A 12,562-nucleotide genomic window follows, 5' to 3' on the forward strand; every position below is an offset into this window, starting at 1 on the left:
TCGTTATCGAATTGGCTGACAAGAGGCGAGGAGCACGTTCAAGTAGAGAGGGATTCGATGGGACCGAGCAAACACAGTGAAAGTAGGTAAGCGGTTGAAGAGGGTGGTGCCAACGTCTGTGATTGATCCGCTTGCACTTACTTAGTTTGCGGTAGCTGGTTGAAAATCGCGGCGGCGTGCAACGGAACATTAAAGATGCCGCGAGAAGGGATCCTCAGCAAAGAAGAGTTGGCAAAGTGATGTCGTATACATGCCGAAAGCGCCCGATAACGTTATAGTACCAGGGCGAAATGTTTGACGAAATAGTTCTGCAGAAACACGCAAGTTGGAGAAAAGTTGTTAATTAAGGGGACATGCGACATCCACCCAATAGTAGCAATCGCTACAAAGGAAATCCATACGGGTTCCCCGAAAGAAAAGCCTCGCAGTTGAAGAAAAATTTGTCCTGGTCCGGAAAAATTTTATTATACGCAAATAAACCCATGCTCCGCGACCGCTCCCAGTAGTTAGTGCCAGAGCAGTCGGTGGGCAGTCATCTTCTATTCCTTACGGAAGGGACAGCCTCCAGCTACTCAGAAAAAAAATCGGTTTTGTTCAGCAAATTAATGCGTCTTTAACGCGTACACATCACTTTGACGCTATGAGATTTTGCGGTTTTGTGACGTCGCGTGACAGGCAGGCGAAGCGGGGCGCAGCCGGAAATAGTTTGATCAATGGCATAGTATTTGGCGAAAAAGACGTCGAATGAGGAATAATTATTTTTCTTTCGTTCGGTCTAATCAGGCATAGTCGGCGTAAACAGACTATACCAGATGAGGCGTTTTCACGGTTTTCGTGACGTCGCGTGAGAGACAGGTGAAGTGGGGGTTGCCCGGACATTTTTAGCCCATTCATGCAGGGCTTTGGCTTAACTAATGGCTTTACGTTGCAGCGCCCTTGACATGGGCAACTTTAATGATTGAATGGCGTAGCAACATACTCCGCATATACGGCATCGATAAACATATCGCATGTATATACCTCAGTATATGTTGAGCCACATGGCGGCGCCGACGGCAAAAGAGAGAGAATCTATTTGAAAGAAGGCAGAGAGGTCGGCCTGAGCTAGCGCGCTCTATTCTGCGACTCTGCACAGGGGGAGGGGGAGCGGGGACATAATGGTATGATGAGGGATGATGATGGCATACTAAGAGGGATGCACAATGGTGAAAGCAAGTTCAATATTCTGAGGATAAACATCGATAAATGTCATCCATAAAGTCACCGCAGGGTTCCATGTCTTGGCTGTAGTAACTAGTTCAATCGAACCTTCAGATAAAGGCGTTAAGACGAAGCTGGTGTGTGTGCTTCCCCTACGTGAGCAGCACAGGCGCCAAGCAAAAGCTTTACGGCCTGTAAAGAGCTACGATAAGCGGCTCCAGTACGGCGAGCACCTGCGGGGAACCTTTAGCGGCCGGATTCTGGAGACCACAGGAAATCACGCGCATCAACTCTACCATGTGCTTCAGCATTTTCTGAACGCTTTCTTTCGCGTTATGTTCATCCCCTTACTTGCCCATTGTGTCACGGGTTTCATTGGCACTTTCCTTCTTGGCTTCATGTCGCAGAGGACTACAAGGACCCTTTGTCATGGCCATGGGTCTAGAGGACTGCAAAGGCCATTCCGCGTCTGCATCAGCTGGTGGAGGCGAATATTGGCCGCGTGCTCTCACCGGACTTCAATCAAGCGAACGTTTGATTGAACGAATTAAACGAATGCTCCAAGGCGAAAATTGCCTTGGAGCGTTATTTTAATTAAAAAAGGCAAAAAAAAAACGGTAACTCCGCAGGGACACTTAAGACTGCTTACGTGGGGGAATGCGAAAGCATTATAGTCACTTTGGTGAAATGTTTTTTTTTTTTTTTTTTCTGCGCGCTCCTTGTCCGCGCAAGCTCTCGCCTTCATTTTAAGTGCGCCTCGGTAAGGCCAAATGAAAACGTGTCAAGAGTCTCAACGCACTCGTCCGCCTGGGAGGAGTTCATAATTCGAAAGACCGCTCAGGGGCATTCAATCTGATTTTAATGCTTCTTGTGTTATACAGTCGTTTTATACACTCATGACGTGACGTCGCCTCCTCCTTATTGGCTGCGCCTTCGCGCGTCCTAAGGTGCACTAAGGCGCACTAAGCACACATTTAGTCAACCAGAACCATGCAGACACTGTGGCGTCGGGGAAGCGTGCTTGACTCGCGCCCCTGCTGAGGCCCGGGCTCGATTCCCACCGACAGAAATTTACTGAACATTATTTTTCAAAGGCACTAATTTACTTTGTTTACAGGAACCTTCCTGAGAAATTTGACGTCAGTTTGTTATGTTATGTTATCTTTTGTTATGGTTTTATTCTTTCCCATGGGCCATTTTCGTTACCATCATCCGGTCACGCCGCCGACTACGACACCAGATTTTCACATAGTGGGGCATATAATAATTTATACGTGCAGCGTAGTGGCGTGTGCGATATCATTACATTAAAAACATTACATCAAAAAAATTCTCAGATCCGACCGAGAGGCGAAGCACCGATTGCGACAACAAATTGGTAAATAACTGTACGAAGTAAGGATGGTAGCTTTATCGGCCCTATAAACTTGTGAACATTCGCTTACTAACTAAATTAACAATATGTAAAGAATAAGAATATGTAAAAGGGATTCAACAAGGACGTAGAAAGAAACAGGCACATAGAGACAGCACTGTCTTTGTGTGTCTGCTTCTTTCTACGTCCTTGTTCAGTCGCTCTTACACATTCTATTATGGATTCACACAAACTAGCCCGTCAACGTGTTCTAACTAAATTAACCATAACGTTGTCACGCGCGCACAGCTAAACATGAATACATCTCGCTCGGTGACAGTGGAAACTGTGATAACGCTGGAGTTAGGCATCGTGGCAGCAGCTGTGAGCCAATTGTCCTGCCTGCGTCTTTCACTTCAACGTGAACGAACGTCCAAAGCACAGCGCATACGAAGCTACCGGCCCTATGCGCACTCTGCAAACATCGCAGATCGCTTTGAAGATGAGGGCCGCGCGGCCGCGCACTTTGGCCACGTTGCAGATCACTTTCGCGACACACGTGCGCCGGCAACGCGTTCCTACGGCGTCCGCCAAAGGCGTCTACTACGGCGTCCGCGATTCGCGTAGCCAACGCCTAGTAGACGCCGCGGTTGGCTCCACTCTGTACGGAGCGGCGGGCGGACGTCGAGGCACCCTAGCAGCCGCCGGTGAAGAACGCCCCTCTTCTCACGCCTGACCCCGGCCTCGCGCGCCACAGGAGAGGGCACGCATCTGGGCAGCGCTCTTCGCCCGCGCACGCGAGATTGAGCCGCATTCGCCGGTTCACCCTCATACGCTTTCACTCATACGGAACCTCACGGCGACGGCAACGGTTGAAATGCGCATGGAGTGTCCATATAGGTGCTATCGCAATAAAACACTAGGTCATGGACGCATGCCTGAAAAGGCGGAATAGATTCCTGTAAGCCAGCGCTTGAGACTCATGGCGCGCAGGGCGCGTCACATAACTACACTTTGATTATAAGAAGTGCGCGCGCGCATCTTTTATCTGAAGATGAAAGAAATTGCAGGACGCGTTTCATCCTCAAAATTCACTAAGCGTCTCTCATTGAGATGTGGCACCGCGATGCATTTCTGCAAGGTCATGCACGTCGCGTTTTGTGAACGAACACGTTTTAACGCGACAGCGTTAAGGAGCTCTTGTCGCAGAAAAGCCGGTGTCGGCGGCGTTGGCCGTGAGCGAAAAATTCGGAAGGCAATTCATAAATAAAAACAACTTGCAAGATGGGCTGGGTGGGAATCGAAACAGGGTCTCCGGAGTGTGAGACGGAGACGCTACCACTCAGCCATGAGTTCGATGGTTCAAAGCGCGATAAAAGCGCCTCTCGTGAATGCGGTGTTGCCTTAGAAACGTGCCCTAGAAAGTTATACTGCGGTGTATAACGGTAAGTATGCGCATGTAAATTACAGAAGTCGCAGTTAAACGAGTAGGGATGTACGTTTGCACTGCATTTCTTCTGCGATTGGCGCGCACGCAGAGCCATCTTGCGGCAAACACAGGAGATCCCCTCCTCGCAATGTAGGGCGTTGCCCCGACAGGTGGTGCGCCACGCGCCCGCTTCTCCCCTTCGTCTAGTTTGAGCGCATTGGGGCCGTGCGGGGACCGGTGCGAGGATGCCCCAATACCCTTGCGTTTAATAAGTTTTCTCGCTCTCTCCCCTTCCAACTTCCAACGTGCGTAACTCGAACCCTCGTGTTCAGGCGACGCGGCTCCTCTTTCCGCTCACAGCGCGATTCCTAGGTGCAGCGTCCGATGCGGGACGCCTCTGACGTGATCGCTGCGATCCGATCGAGGTGTCAGCCCCATAATCGCGCCCGCCTTCATGGCGCGTCGCGGCCCGGCTGTCCGTGCTGATCACGACGTTTGGCTTGCGTAGATCGTTTCTCCCTCCGAGACACCGAGTTCTTTGGTTCATTCCGCTTGCTCAGGCGAACGTTTCGTCTTTGTGTGACTCAAGAGTATAACGAGCGAATGAGTGGGCGGTGCGAACGGGGTGCGATAACGCTATCGCGTTCCACTCTTGAAGGCGAAGCATAAGCGTCCTCCAATTTTTATTGCTGAATATAAGTACCATGCAAGTTTATCTTCAATGTCTACCATAGTGGCTGAGGGGCACGTTCATCACTGAAATCTGCAGTGAATCTCTTGTTCTAATGTGTAAGCTATCGCTCACAAAGATTCAATCCAAGCTTGGTTCTGTCGGGATATTCTCTTTATGAAAAATTATTTCCATGTTTGTAAGCGAATAAAACCGCCCCACATGTGACAGAAGCATCAGTGCTATTATAAAATTAAAAGAAACAAATGCTTGTTAACATGGTGAAAAACAAAGATACCAGAGTTGCCCTGTAATGACTTACGGCGGCGCGGCTGTAGCCGGTACAGGCTTGCTACGTTAGGCTGAAGCCTTCGAGACGCATTAAAGGACTCGCACCACTCGCACTATAGATGCGTGGCAGTGTTGGCGACTGGAGCATCTCTAAAAGGCCTGACGGTCGTACTGGTAGGTTAACATTTTTTTTTTTTTTGAAGCATGGCCTCCGAAATATGGTGGCGCGGGCGTGTGTGTCTCTCTGTATTGGAGGCCAAGTTTGGAGCCGACGAATTGTATGCGCGTGGGATGTTGAGCACTGAACATAGTAGGTGTACGTAGTGCATAGCGCAGTGCTACTATTCGCTTGAGAGAGGGTCTGTAACTTCATTTTGCCGCTGAAAATACCAACAAAACAATGGTATGCGAGGTGGAGGAAAACTTATGTCTGCTGCTGCTGGCAAACAATTGAAAGAATATGTTGCTGTTCTAAAGAAGAGCGTGGCGGATGCAATGCAATTCTCAAATTGGATTAAGTGGCAAGATGGATAAACATTTAGCTATAAAGGTGACATATATGCATGCGTATAAGGACACGGTGCAACTTCAAGCACAAGTAGGGCTTTACCATTCTTAGTGAGTAATGGGCATGTCAGCATCACATAAAGGGCCCAATACCGAGATGGCCGAAAAGATTATATTGCAGAAGGTTTTCTAAAATGACCCTGCTGGCAATATTACTGAAAGCACAGATTGACAATGTGAATTAGCTAAGTCGAATATCCTATTCCGCGGAAAAGGCCCAAGAAAACACTTTGCATCTCCGACAGAAGTTAAAGGCACTCCCCTATTGCGAAATTGAATCCAGTGATTTCCCTCCTGCTGGACCCCTTAGTTTTCAACAGAAGCTTTCATGTACTTACATGAATCACCACGGCGTCACCAGCAATAACCTTCAAATTCCTGTTCGGGAAAAGATATATCCAATTCGCTGTAAGAGCTTCAGGGTTTTATGACTGTATTATGAGCACAGACAACTCTGCAAGTTTAAGGAAGGTCGGTTTCTTTACCGAGAAAAAAAAAAGAAGCAACTAAGAAGTCTTGACTGCCAAGGTGATTGTGTGCATGGCTTGTTAGAATGAAACTCTGCGTGCACAGGTATCGCAGAAATTTAATTTATTTCACCCGTATAATTAGTATATGCAATGAGAATGAAGTGGTATTAAGTATGAATTAAAGTCGCTAATGAAATGGTACGTCGACAAACCTATGAAGAAGCTATTTACTTATCGTGCTATAAAAGCAGATATACGCGTACTGTCAAAAAATAAGCGGGAACTTCCTGAAAAGGAACTGCACAAGATATATGCGTAGCATTATACGCCAGTTGGCGTGCTGCGGAATGTGTTATGTGTGGTAATGATGTGTGTGTGTGGTTATGCTTATGGTAGTATGGGTTATTTACTTATATATGTGTGAAGAGCACGAGTAGAGAGGTGCACGTATTTCCAAGTTGAAGGGACATTGAAGAACACAGTAGCGAAAACTGTGAATCACGAAACTAACTCTTCATTGGCAGAACCAGTGCCCAGAAAAACAACAATCAAGCTCAACGATAGCGGCGAGCATAGTCGGCGTTCGTCGAAAATTTGATCTGCGGATCAGACACGTCGGCTGTTTATGCCTAGCCCAATGAACCTTCCAGCTTAATCGCTGGTGCTGGCGTAAGGCTGAGAATGTACTACGCCAGCATTCGCGTCGCGCACTGAAATTGATTTCACAAGGGTCGCGTTTGAATGAACGAGAAATAAAATTCAATTCAAATCAATTCAGTTCAACATAAGCAACAGGTAGAACCATAGACAACATTCGAGAAACTTCCGATACACAAAGGTGCGCCTTGCACGGAGCGATAACCTTTAACATTTGTTAGTCGGTGAAATGCGGTGACCGGATAAAACTAAACAAGCATGCGTGTCAATATTTATGCTGCCGAACATAGCTTTGCATCGGTTTAACGCATCCTATAGCTTCGGGTCCACTTTAGTCACCTTCAATCCTTACTAGTCGGGTGTTTACCAGGTTACCAGGGCGTCCCATATGGCTTGCTTTCCCCCTTTCAGTATAGACTGAGAGGCACCTCTGGCCTGTGTTCAACGCCTTCTTTCTGCGTGTAGCGTATGTGGAAAGGTGAATGCGGGCGGGCTCGTGTGTGTCTTGCGCTGACCCGCCTGTTGTTATCGCTTACAATAGGTCGTTTATCACTGTACTCCCGATGGCGGCTATCAACAGCGTACACAATGGGCTTAAACTGCGCATTCTCGCCATTTGTTGGGAAAGGGGTTTTCTGGATCCACATGAAACTTTCGGACCGAATCGCCATATAATGCTATGTAATAAAAGTATATCGCCGCTTTAACTCCCTACTGCGCAGCATTTAGTAATGTTCATCAACCTTCCCCGAGGTATTCAACGCAAGTTGTTTTTCCTTTGTTCACATTTTCATCTTACGATACCTTTCCTGCATCTCCATTCTGTTTGGAATTGGGGCTCCCGTCGTCGACTCTGGGCTCGGTTTTCCAACCAAACCTGACTTGCGCACGTGTTGTCAGTGCAAAAAAAATGTATATGCACGCGCAATTAGCTAAGTGTGACAGATAGAGAGAGGGAAAGAAATGGGAAGGGAAGAGAAGCATACACGTCGCTAAGGGCGCACTCATTAATCTGGCCAAGTGTGCGACCCCTTAACCCCCCCCCCCCCCCATGCCCTAGACTCGCGTCCTCCTCCGGCATGCAGTGTCGCCCCTCTTTCAGGCACGGACGGGACAGTGCAGGAAGTGTGTGAACGCTGCAGAGGAGAAAGAGAAAACCATTGAAACCCCCTCTCTAACCTTCCCCCCTCACACACGCACATAGTCGCACACACACACCAACCGAGCCTGTCTCTCGAACCGGGAAGCGTGAAAGGAAGGTCATTTTTGAGGCCGCCGAAATTAATGAGCTCCTCCACCCCGGAGCCAGCGCGCGGGCATCTCGTCGCGCCCGCCGGCGCTCTAAAGCCTAAAAAAATGTGGGCGCGGTCGGACAGGAAGCGTAGCCCTTCTTTGCGCCGCGGCTTTCGAGCGAGAGGCGGTCGCAGTGCTTTCTGGAGAGCCGGCCCCCTGTTCACGCCCAGAGCCCCATTCAGCCGTGGTGCCAAGCAGATATAGTAGGGACCCGGGCGCGACCCTGCCGTGATCGCCGTGGCGGGATGGCGTTGAGGCTATGTGTAGGCTGCGGGATTCCTTTTACGCTGGGGAAATTTAAGAGTAGGCTGCCTTCCTATAGGGGGTCCTTGTTTCCCTAAATATGCCCTTGGCGAAGAGGCAATGACACGGCTTCGCGCGACACCTCGAGTGCATGGAAGGGCAGATAATGGTAATTAATCTACCCGCTTTATGGAGCCTCAAGGGCGACGCGAAAGTTTAGCGACTTGCAGGCCATCCACGCCTGATCTTCTTTTGTCACCCAGTGGGGACTCCTATTTCATTCATAAAACAGATGAGCGACACTCTTTTCTACATAAAAATTTCCTGGCGGACGGCAGCTCAGGAATGTTCGGAAGGAAAACAAAATTTATTGAGGAAGAAAAGTGTATTTGATGACAGCAGTCCTGTTCGCGCTAAAGCCCCGACGTAGGTTACACGTCATTGCTAACGTACCGAGAATCCTCCGTAGGTCCGTGACTTTGCAACCTTTTGCGTAGTTAGGCGTTGGTCAATTCAATTGCGCTTCAAATAGCAGTGCTGCGCAAATAACTCTTGTAATCTAAATAACTTACTGATAATGTAAGTGCGATAATTTACGATGCGTGTGAAGCTTGCGGCGTGAGTTAGTCGATGGCAGTCTAGTTATGGTATTAAACAGCTACATCACTTTTGATAAAGGGCATGATAATCCAAAATCTACACTCAGAAGTGCAAACAAAATTTAATCACGTGGGCATCTCTCGTTGCTCAATGGGTACCTTCACGCATAGAAATCGCCGGCAATCAAGAGACTGATCGGCTGACTTCAACTTCGTCTCATGACAACTGTGTCTGCTCTGAAATGATGTGCAAGCTTGATGACGCTAGTCTGCTGATTTGTCGCCACCTAATCAAGCAGCATCCAGGCCAGCGCGTCGCAAATGGAACTTTTCTGCCCCTTGTTCGTAGTCAAGGCCTGCGTCGTCACGCTAGAGCGCAACTACTCAAGCTAAGGGTTGGCTGTGTGAACGTGTGCGAAGGTTTATACAGACAAGGACGCGTGGCCAGTCCATCTTGTACGTCTTTCGGTTGCTGCGAGACACTTCAGCACCTAATATTGGAGTGTCCCGCTTTCAATGCGCAGTGCATGTCGCTAGTGAGGGACCATCATCTCCTTGGCCCGCGGTGTACGACACTCGACGAGTGTTTGTACGCCAATGGCTCTGCACCTCGACGCGATCAGGTTCATCGCACTTTACTTGCTTTTGTAGAATTGACTAACCTAAGTTCACGTTTGTAGCTCAGACACTATACCTTCTATTTAACATTCTGTTGTAGCGTGAGCTGCAGTGACCGGCCCTACTGTGTGTGACCTGTACTGTGTGTTCTACTTTATTCTTTGAGATTTGTCATCTCGCTCTTTCTTTTCTCTTTTCTCCCTTTCTTCGTATCTTATATTTCTAAGTTTCTGTCTCCTCCTTTCTGAACAGTAGCCAGGCGTTGTGCGCCTTCCGGTGGCAGTTGCCAGCCGGCTCCTCGCTTTACATTTTCTGTCAAATGTATGCATGTTTTCAAAACAAACAAACAAACAAACAAACAAACAAACAAACAAACGAACGAACGAACGAACAACAATGAATATAGCCTGAGATAAGGCATATGGCTTTTGAGCTATAAAGCAAGCTCTGTCTTCTTTGTTCAGACCACCTACAAATGTGCTATATAGTGTTACATGGAGGATCCAGCATGACTTATTCATTATTTGCAAATATTGTTATCGAACGATGAAACGCATCATCTAAAGGAAAAAAGAAAGACTGGTGATAGTTATGGCTTAGCCACAGCGGACATTGATGTGAACAGCAAAGAATATTAAACAACAACACATTTCTTTTAAGACGCTTTTGAAACGATAGCCCTCTCCTGTCTTCTCGCTTAGAGATCTCATTTCGTCCACTAGACTTGCCATTACGAAGTGAAATGACACGTGTAACGAGAAAGCGGAAAAGGGCACTGGGTTTCATAACAACGTTGTCCTCTCCTTCTTGTGCAGAATGCCCGTACGGCGGACCTGACAGACGTGAAAACATCGAAAGCAGCGACCAAAGCTGTACTGTCAATAGCAGGAGAAGCGAACCGTTTGAGCAGCAGCAAGAGCAGCACTACAAATAAACGACATCCTGGTGGAAACCACCTCCCAGTGCATGAAAGCCACTCTCAATGGGCCAGCGAGTGCCGAAGTGATCGTCAGGTGTACGCCATGGTATCCTTACAAGGTCTATTCTCCATCGGCGGTGAGTCGCAGCGACGAACCTGTCTCTTCCACAACTTTAATTTTTTTCCTCCCCAAACTTTAACCTGTCAAAATACTCGGTTACCGAACTCCTCAATGAGCCTTACCAGAAAATGTTTCTTGCTCCTTAGATCGCACAGACCGATCTAGGTGCAGCTCTTTCTTGACCCATGACACTCTATACCTTCTCAGTCTTCTGAATCGCTCGCGTCTTCTTTGAAGTCTTCGTTTCTCCGAACGTCTGGCTTCCCGAAGCGTTCGACTCCTGTGATCTATCCCGCCTTCCAAGCTGTTCGCCTTCCCCGAACTCCTCTGTTCGCCGCGCGCGCGCTCATCGCCTTCCCGAACTTCCAGCCTCTCCCAACTTCAGAAATTTCTCTCCATTGCACACTCTCCCCTACTGCTTGCAGTGGGAGTCTCCTTGGCGCGAGCCGACTCAACATTGCTCCCGAGAGTTTGGCGGCTTCCGTTGCGAATGTAGCGCGATCCATTGATCGATTTCACCACTTACCTGTGCTAATGACGCGTCTACACACGAGCGAGGCATAATGAAGCGGTGCATACTGCAGACATATTTGCACCTTTTCCGCTCCTCTCGGCGTAGCCTCGTCGCTCCTCCGGCGATTGGCTCCTAGATTAGGGTGTTTTCCCTGTGTACATTCATGTTTTCCGATAATGCTGACCCACCGGGACGACACCGCGCGCAATACAAGAAACAGCGTCGCGTCCTTGTTTCTTTCGCGCGTTGGTCCTTTTCCGTATATTTGTCATCTTTTTTTCTTACTTCTCTTCAGGTTTGTCGCAAGAAAAGACTTGAGCGCGCTGAAAACGTGAAATAACGGGGGAGGAGCTGCTCTGTAGGGAAGTTGCGAAAGGAGCGAGGTGGTGTAGGTTTGTTTGGCGAATGGCACGGGCAGAACACGCTTCCTGTCGTTGACGTTGATGCATGGCCTTTGAGATAGAGCGGGTCAGGCTCATCGGGAATTCGGCGAGCCTATTGATTGGCAAGTGGCGCAAACCGCCTTTAGAGCCCCGACGCGAGGCGCTGGCTCATGCATTGAGCTGTGTCTGGCGTGATGAAAGAGACGCGAGTTTTTTTGCTTTTCTTTTTCTGAAACACCACCGCTTGGAAGTCAAAAAACAATAAACTTGGTCGCAGGCGCGCGGTTTCTCAAACGTGATGCGCTCGTGTCGCAGCAGCGAATTTATTCGTTCGCCTATTTTGCAACATTTGGAACTGTTGCTCGTGACTTTGCCTGAAGGCGTCTGGCGTGGAAGCGTGAATTTGTATGCGTTTGGAAATGAAGGTATTTGGACTCGTTCATTTCAGAGCCTTTGTTTTGAATATACTGCAATGCCTTTGATCATTTATTCACCGTTCGCGGCACGGAAGAAAACAGGCTGTGCTTAAAATTGAACACGGAGCGTTAAAATATGGCACATGCCATTTCCATAAGGGGACACAGAGTGTCCTTTACTAGTTATTATATAAACGGTCAATGCCTCTTCCCAACCCACACCCGAAAGAAAAGAAAAGAGCAAGTATGCAAGCAAGATAGCGACGAAGAAAGAAGGAAAGAAAGAAGGAAAGAAGGAAAGAAAGAACGGAAGAAAGAAAGAAAGAAAATAAAGATAAGAAGAATAGAAGAAAGAGAGAGAGAGCAAAGAGCGGAATGGCAGGGAGGTCAACCAGATGAGCGCCCGGTTTGCTACCCTGCACTGGGGGTAAAGGAAAGGGGGACTAGAAAGAGGAAACAGAGGGAGCGGGTGAGCACTGGGTGCAGGTGGGATGATGCACATGGCCACTACAAGCATTCTGTTAAACTGGTGCACTGCAACTAGTGTACTTGTGCACGAATAGCTTTTTTTTTGCGGTGCCAGTGACGGTTGTGGCCACGGTCCGAGTATCTGACTCAGAGAACAGCCTCGAGTCCGGTCGGTTTAAAGTTGTCCTGAGAGAGTGGCGTTGTACGCCGTAGCGAGGACAGCTACACAATAGCTGCTCGATGGTTTCCTCTCACCTACAGGAGTCGCACATCGGGAAGAAGAAGAAAGAAAAAGAAAGGCGATGGATTATCGTACCCTTCAAGAAAAAACCTTTTTGCAATAATTACGA

General features: G+C 48.3%; 1 protein-coding gene across 1 annotated transcript in view; it reads left to right on the plus strand.

Moving 5' to 3' along the window:
* The window catches only part of LOC126536629 (cell adhesion molecule Dscam1-like), a 239,096-nt gene that overhangs the window by 23,170 nt on the left and 203,364 nt on the right, over nucleotides 1–12,562 (plus strand). Inside the window, exon 2 of the mRNA XM_050183661.3 lies at nucleotides 10,207–10,447. Coding sequence (XP_050039618.1) covers nucleotides 10,414–10,447 — 34 coding nt within the window. The 5' untranslated portion in view covers nucleotides 10,207–10,413. The remainder of the gene's footprint in view (nucleotides 1–10,206; nucleotides 10,448–12,562) is intronic.

Source organism: Dermacentor andersoni, chromosome 4 (assembly GCF_023375885.2).
Source record: "Dermacentor andersoni chromosome 4, qqDerAnde1_hic_scaffold, whole genome shotgun sequence".
NCBI lineage: Eukaryota > Metazoa > Arthropoda > Arachnida > Ixodida > Ixodidae > Dermacentor > Dermacentor andersoni.